Here is an 8,279-nt window from a genome sequence, read left to right as displayed (position 1 = left end):
ATATTTGGACTATAAACTATGAACTATTTCTGAAAGAACTCATTGCTGCTACAAAGTTCACCATCTCTGCTCTGAATCTGCACTTAAATGAATTGAACTCATGTCTGTATGTATATTGATCTTTTCACCGTACTCTTGCTCTCTCTTGTTTTTTAAATAAATTTTAATTTAGTTAATAAGAATGGGCTGTAGCATATATTTGGGTAAGACCTGAAACATTCATTAACCTGGGAGGTAATGTGTCCGATCCTTCGGGATTGGGAGAACCTTTTCTTTTATATGATGAAATAAGATTTACAGAAATGTTCATCATATTTGACGTGGGTATCTGGATGGAGGCCTGAGGCTGGATCACTTTTGTTGTTTGGACTTCTGAGTAACCAGTGAGGTAATAAAGAAACTGTTTTATGCTGATTTGGTAACTCTAAGTATTGGAACATGCACCAGCTTTTTGGGGTTTGGCTGCCCCACTCTTTGCAGTTCACCCTAATTGAGTGACCACAGCTGGCTCCCCAGTAGGACCCCGGTCACAGCTTATAAGAATGTTATGTGGGACTTTGTCAAAAGCCGTACTGAAATCAAAACACATCAGGACTACAGCTTCCCCCCATCCACTAGGCCAATAATCCTGCCAAAAGAAGAAAATTAGGTTTCATTAAAAAGTTAGTTTAAAACTATCATGCAAGCTGAGAAGTGTAAGTGTACAATGTTATTCACCACTACAAATTTAAAGTCTTCCTACTCTTGTGCTTTTCTTTTTAACATTTCAGCTGTCAAGAAAATATAATGACAATTTCAATAAGCAGCATATGTGGAGCTCAGGAGACATTTGACTGTCAAATATGCCAAACAAGCAATTCATAGCTGAAGGCAAACAAAGAGAATCTGAAATCTGTTCCAAGGTTATAGTAGCAAGTCAGCCTCTCACTTTAGACCCTCTTTATTATTTGACACAAACTGCCCTCTGCACTTCTACCTCTTCAATACTCATCATTGAAATGTTTTAGGGTTTGAGATGCTTCGAAAATTAAAGAAGAATTAAACAACCAGTCCCTGGTAGTTTGTGTTTATACCTGTACTGACATCTGGTGGTTATTCTGGGTAACAGAGTATATGTCAGGCCTTTTCCCCCCTCAAATCACCATCTAGAAAATGATGGACCTGAGTGGTGGTATAAGATAGCTCACATATTCTCTCAGCAGATTTACGCCTCATCTAGGCCAGGGATGATGAATTCCAGGAGGGAAAAAAGGCTTATTTCTGATGTTTAATCTTTTTTCCTTTATCTGCCTCACCAAGGAAGACTTCCCCAGTTATCCTCATGTATATATACAAATTGGGAAAGAAACTAAATGCACGGCTGGGGTGGTTGCTTGCACTGAGAATCAGGGCTGGATTAACCTTTTGTGGGCCCGGTGCCAAACATATTTGTGGGCCCCCATGGAGGCAATGGAGCATGGCATGGGGAGGTCAGTCCCTGGAGCGAGGGGCCAGCCAGAGGCAATGGGGCATGGCATGGCATGGCATGGCAGGGGTGGCCCTGCTCTGCCCAATGTGAGGGCACTATTTACAAACCAGCAGCTGCCAGATGCACACTGGCCTCCCTGGCCCTGTACTGCCAGCATGCCCCTTCCCCTCGGGGATGAGCCTATGCCATACCACACATCCTCCCCCACCCAACACCCCCCCGACTCCCTATGGCCACAGCCCCCCGGACCCACTATGCCCAGCACCCCCCAGACTCACCCACAAATGCACAGTGCCCTGCACACCACCACCCCTGCCCATAGCCTCACCACAACTGCCCAGCACCCCCCACACAGAACCCCCACTCCCTAGTGCCCCAACACACACAGATCCTCCCCCCCTTCACAACCCAGCACCCCCCTCCCCAAACTCCCCTCAGACCCATTCCCCCAAGCCCTGCCTACAGGCTGCACTCACCGGCCTTGCTGGGAAGCAACTGCGTCTGCTGGGCTGAGCCGGCAGTGCAGCCAGGGCTGGTCCCAGGGCCGGGAATCGCTCCAGCCCCTCCCGAGTGGCACAATCAGCCAGGCCAGGGCCTGCACCGACCGGGCTCCCTCAATACGCACTTGCCTGGAGGGGCCCAGCCAAGCCCTCTGCACTGTCTCCCCCACCCACCTGGCTGAGACGGGCAGGCTTCTTCACTAGTCCCAGGCGGCTCAGCTCCGGGGAGACAGGCGGGGCCCCACAGGTGGTGGGAAGCAGAGACTGCCCAGAGCCAGAGGTGCACTGGGGTCCGGCCAGGGGGCTGAGAGGAGCAGGGTGAGGCCAGGGAGCGGAGAGGGGTTCTCAGCCAGCCGGCAGGCTGGCCGAGAGGAGCAAGTGGTGGGCGGGGGGAGCCAGCGGGGTCTCGGGGCACAGTACAAGCAGAGCAGGCCGAGGCCCCTTCTCAGCATGGGCTCGGCTCTATGGAGCCATTGTAAACCCGGCACTGCTGAGAATCTATGTATTAGCTTCATCTGCCTCCCCAATTGCACTGCTTTATCTAGCTAGGAGACAAAGACAGAAATTAATGGTCTCCTGTTGTGTTTGTTCTTAATTGATCCACAAGTAAGATCAGGATATTTGCCCCTCACCACTTCCTGTTTTCATTGTCGCTCTCAAATGATTTCCCCGTGAGGAATAAGTCTCTTGCTGTTAACTTTTTAGAAGAGGAAATTAAATCTGGCGTTTCAGTATTAGCTGATGTAACATTCTTCTATTCCATTGTATCATTTTACCACCTACTCATTGTTTTCTTCACACAAATGCATCAAAGGAAGTATGTTCCTGGCAAGAATACTTAGTCATAAAGAAGGTGAAGCTAGCTTGGGTACAATACAAACTGAATCTCTGCCTAATTTGGCTGAAAGGGAAGGATGGGGAATATAGGAATTATTCCACCCATTCTTACAGCAATTTTCAATGTGCCAAAAATATTTTATACATATATGGAGCAATCATGTATGAGGAAATAGTTGTGTAAAAGCTCAAAAGAAACATGCATTTTAATTTTTTAATTTTATTTTTTACACTATAACAAAAGTGCCCATTCCAGGCTTTGGGGGCCCTTAAAACATGCAATTTTTAAAAATTAAAAACACATAATACCTAGCTCTGATATAGCACTTTTCATCAGTATAGCTTCAAGTGCTTTACAAAGGAGGTCAGCACCATTATCCCCATTTTGCAGATAGGAAAACTGAGGCACAGGGAGATGAAGGGACTTTTCCAAGGTCACCCAGCAGGCCAGGGGCTGAGCTCGGAATGGAAACCAAGTCACCTGAGTCCCATTCTAGTGCTCTACCCACTATGCCATGTTGCCTCCCAGCTTTGCCCAAGTACTCCCAATACAAGGTACCCCAGCAGCAGGAAAAATCTAAGTAAAGAACTTAACACCAACCTCCCATTGAATATCTGGGCCTACGTTATTGTTCCTCAGATGTCTTACTTTGTATTTTTCCAAGATGAATCTTGGCCCCCCTCAAGTAATAATGGTGGTATTGAGGTAGTGCCTGGCAGACACAGTCATAGACCAGGATCCCATTGTGCTAGGTGCGGTACAAAAACAGAGACTCTCTTTATTCAAAAAGCTCACAATTCAAGTAACTTCCTAAATTCTAAGGACAATCTTGCATCTAGTCCCATGCACCCTCATACAGCCCCACTGAGGTCAATGGGGGCTCAATGAGAACACAGGATCCACTCACATGGAACAAGTTTCAGGACCAGGGCCTCAATATTTCCTGCCTGTGTCTAATTATTCTAGGCTCCATTATATTATTTCTCAGTTCTCAGTGAGGTTTGAAATAGTTCTCAGTTTAGGACATAATGCAAATTTAATTAGGGTATTTATCCCTTCTTCCAGCTCATTAATAAAGAAATTAAATAAAACCTAAAACTACTCCTTGCTCCACCCCATTGGTGCGGTCTCTCAATTTGGTATCGTCACCAATTTACAGTCCTCTAACCAGTTTCCAATCCCTGTTATATTGTAACTGTCTATACCAGTATCGTTTTCAAGTAAACTTTTATGAAATAATAACAGATGCATTAAGAAAGACTAAATATATTGAGCCAGTCTTGATCCAAAGGAGTTTTGTTGATGGTACAAGATATATCTTTAAACTAGTGCATTTGCAATTTGATTTTAAAAAAGAAAAGAAGCAAAGCAAATCTGTCTGGCATTATCTGTGCCTTAGGGATAGGATTTCAGCAGAAACAAAGTTAGGCCAAAGGTGACTGCTTTTGAAAGCCACATCCTATCAACCTGGGCTACTCACGGCACATCAGATGTGCAGATTCTGCGGTCCAATAGCTTCTGTTTAATTTCAAATTTTGTTTCATTTACCCAAGAGAGACAGAAAAATATGTGAAAAGAAACCCAGATTTATCTACAGACTGATATGAAAAATTTTAAATTAGTCCAAACGATAGAAAACCTTTCACTGGGCCCAAGACCAGCCAGCTATTGCATGTTTTACTGAGTATTTTTACAGTTGTATAAATACTTTTAAATTATCTAAAAAGTTTTTATAGTTTTGAAATGGAACTGTGAAAAAAATCAGTGTAATTACGTCTTAGCAAATGTTGCGATTAGTCAACAGAGATGAATGAGTCATTTACAGGAACCTAAATATAAGGGAATTATTTAAAAGGATACACAAAGGATAGAACATTACAATTGGAACAAATTTCCAATGTTATGGACACAACATTCTTTCCCTCAGAATCAGCTGGAGTGTGGACATTTACTTTAGTGGAAGCATGATTTGGCCCTTTGTAGGGAAACAGGCAGACTTTAAACCAAACCAAACCAAACTAGTGCTTTCACCACTGCCCAGGGCAATGATTTGCGGTCTTTTGCCAGGGTAAAATCCTGCCGACCCCACCCCCGAATTCAGAGTTTTTTACTTCAATGGGGCCAGGATTTCACCCACTCAGCCCACTGAAGCACCTGACTCCAAATGCCCTGACTAAGAGACAAGTATTGGAGGGTGAATGTGGAGACAAAGTTGCTGTGATTAAGCTCATACCTTAGCAGCGTGAGAGAAGGCTTTTCTCTTCCACCTTGATTTGTCATTACACTAGTCCAAGAAGGGAGATAAAACACTACAAAAATGTTAAAGCCCCATTTACATAAATTCCAAGGTCTTCACAGGCTATAAACCAGGACAGGATTAAATGACAAACAGCTAGCATTGCTAAAATGATTCATACGAGAATAAATGAGAGCCTGGTGGCCATGCGCTATTATTTCCATTTTTAATCAGTTTACACTTTTATTTTAAACGACCAACAAGCTGTGTTATCTGGTGTTATTTAAACAGTACAGTAATCTCAAACCCTTTCCCCCCACCCCCTCCAACCACTCTGGAATCCCATGAACACTTGGTCACGCTCTGTTCTCTGTTACACCAGTATAATTATTGTTGCCTCCTAGTGGCAATTTTTAAGCATTGGCTGTAGTGTTTATGGTCCAAGATAAAACTCAGAGATGAAGTAAGAGTCCCTTTTAGCCTGACATGATCTGTAATAATGCAGTAATTTTTAGAGGGGATAGGGTGAGTATTCAGGCATGGACTTTCCTTTAACTACCCAGCACTAACACAAGATATCAAGAGGGATTTTGAGTGGAATTATAGATGGGCTTTAACCTACTACTTCTTTCTCACCTGCCATTTGCACAGAAAAGCCTCCCAAACCCCACCTCTCTGTTGAATCTTAGCTTTTGAGGTGTCCCCACAACTTCCATAGAGTCATTGAAGAGCATTGTTAGCTAATCCACCAACACAGAGACTGAGTATGTCACTTCTAACATTCTAGCTCCCATCAGGACCAAGAACAAGCGCGCCAAGTCGGAAAGAATCTCATCAATGTATTAGCATGAACATACCAATAACTGAGCCACCAGGACGGCTTACACTGGCACATTTACGCCACTCTGCACATCAAAGAAACAGCTGAATGCTGCAGTTATCAGGAGCGTCAAAAGATTCTACAAAATGGTGAGCTATCCTGAACCAGTAAAACACTGAAAGGAGCTCAAACGTTGTGGATTTCAACAGGAATTGCAGGGTCCCCAGCGCCTTGCAGGATCTCATCCCATACGGGAAAATCTGAAGACATAACAAATGTCTAAAGGTGGAACTCTACTGGGAAGAAAGGGCTCTGAAGAACACGCAGGAGAAAACTGGAAAACCAGCAAGCAAGTTTGGCAAATTGAGACGTTTCATAAAATAAAATTAGTGATGTTATAAGATACGTGATCATCTTTGAAACAGAATTTTACAAGTTTTATGCACAGCAAAATATACAATTAATATATTTTTGTGCTAATCAAGCACGCACATGTTGTCTGAGCCCTAAATATAAAATTTTCCCATGTTGAGATGACTAGATTTGATTCTATATAAAAATATGATCCTTAAATATAGAGCTATTTGATGTCTGGTGTATTGGTTTTCACTTTGACCTAGAAAATGAATTTGGCAGATTTAATTTAAAATCTTTTCACAGAAGTTCCATAAAGAAGCACAAGAGAGTCAATAAGACTGGACAGCCTGTGATTTTGATTCTCAGTAATTGATCCACAATGTAGGGGTCATGTTAGGCTTTGTGGACTCCAACTTCACACTGTGCAAGAAGTAAAGGGCATAATTCATTGTAGGGCCTCAAGCTTTTTCAATGCCTGGGAATTATTTGTGAACTGACAAATCATAATTCACACAATCTAATGCTGAATTTCTGAGCTGCTTTGCAAACTGGAACATCAGGGCTCCATTTCTACTTATGTGGGGCTCTTGGTCATCACTGCCAATGGTGAAGAATCTCAGTGACTTCATGTTCAGCGATGGGATGCAGCATTTAAATGTACTGTTCTTCATCTCTGTCATTAGCGAGCAGTGACCACTTGCCACCTTCTTCCTCTCTAAAACCGCCATGTCCAGGGAGCTTGTTTGAAGTCAGAGAAGAGAGAGACACTTGACTAATCTGATCCCAGGCAGTTGGCCTGGGTGAATCCCGTCTCCTGTTGTCCATCCCAATGTGAACACTGATTTGGGAAGGTGTCAGTGGCTTCATGTGGCCTTGAGCTTTTGCTTCATACCTTTCAGTTCCTGGCTTCTTGTAGCTAGGAAAAGTGGAATAGGAAAGTTTAGGATCACCCAACAACTTTAAGAGCCTGTGTAGAGAACTGACAACAGTGTCAGAAAATGTCGGACTTCTCTGATTAATCATCATTAAGGCTACTATTTTGTCATGGAGGTCACGGAAGTCATGGAATCCGTGACTTCCAGAGACCTCTGTGACTTCAGCCTGCAGCGGCTGGTAGTTGCAGGATCCCCCCACAGCTCCCAGCTGCCATGGTCGGTGGCGGAACCCGGCAGCTCCAGGACACCGCGGGCGGTGGGGCCCCCCAGAGCTCCGAGCAGCAGGGGGACCCTGCGGTTCTGAGCCACAGGCGGCAGGGACCCTGGAGCTCTGAGCCTCCCTCCATAGATGGTGGGGGCTCTAGGAGCTCCGAGCCGGGACACCCACAGCTGCCTAGCTGCTATAGGCAGTGTGGGGGCAGCTCCCCATTTTGTCAGGGATATTTTAGTAAAAGTCAGGAACAGGTCATGGGCAAGAAACAAAGAATCATGGCTCATGACCTGTCCATGACTTATACCATAAATACTCCTGTTTTAATCTTATCGGGGGGTGGAGGGAGGGGATCCCGTGTCCCCAGCTGCCGGGGGAGAGCACCGGGGGGTCCCCGGCTGCTCCAGCTGCTGCTGGAAGGTGGGGAGCCCTGGGGGGCCAGCCGCTGCTCTGGCTGCCCCGGGACCGCTGCCGGGAGCTGCCCAGCTGTGGCTGCTCCCGCTGCCCCTGGGCCAGCTGCCAGGGGCCGCCAGAGCAGCAGCTGGTGCGGCTGGCCCTGGGTCCGGGGCTGCTCCAGCAGCCGCCCAAGCGGATGGCTGCGGGGCCGCCTGAGCGGCAGCCGGTAACAGCTGTCGCCAGGGACACCTGAGCAGCTGGTCCCGCGGCCAGCTGCTTTGGGCAGCCCTGAGCCCCTGGGGTCAGCCACACCGGCTGCTGCAGAAGTCATGGAGGTCGCAGGAAGTAACGGAATCTGTGACTTCTGTGACCTCCATGACAAACATGGAGGCCTAACTATCAACCACCAAATAGAATAAATGTATTTTTCTGTTGCCTTCCCTTTCCCCCTTTCTGTCTGGCTAATTTATAGCTGACTAAAGAAACAGAAATACTAGTATAAATCCATTGGTAACCCA

At 45.6% G+C, this 8,279-nt stretch overlaps 1 protein-coding gene across 2 annotated transcripts in view; it reads right to left on the bottom strand.

The window, feature by feature from the left end:
- Positions 1–5,907: 5,907 nt before the first annotated feature.
- LOC112114385 (copper-transporting ATPase 2-like) overlaps positions 5,908–8,279 on the bottom strand; it is a 74,235-nt gene continuing 71,863 nt past the window's right edge. For both annotated transcript variants that reach the window (XM_026653649.2, XM_026653648.1), the window contains exon 21: positions 5,908–7,135. In XM_026653649.2, coding sequence (XP_026509434.1) covers positions 6,871–7,135 — 265 coding nt within the window. In that variant the 3' untranslated portion in view covers positions 5,908–6,870. The remainder of the gene's footprint in view (positions 7,136–8,279) is intronic.

This window comes from Terrapene carolina, unplaced genomic scaffold, assembly GCF_002925995.2.
Source record: "Terrapene carolina triunguis isolate 2854851 unplaced genomic scaffold, T_m_triunguis-2.0 Scaffold142, whole genome shotgun sequence".
In the NCBI taxonomy this organism is placed as follows: Eukaryota; Metazoa; Chordata; order Testudines; family Emydidae; genus Terrapene; species Terrapene triunguis.
This window is presented reverse-complemented; position numbering and strand designations above follow the sequence as displayed.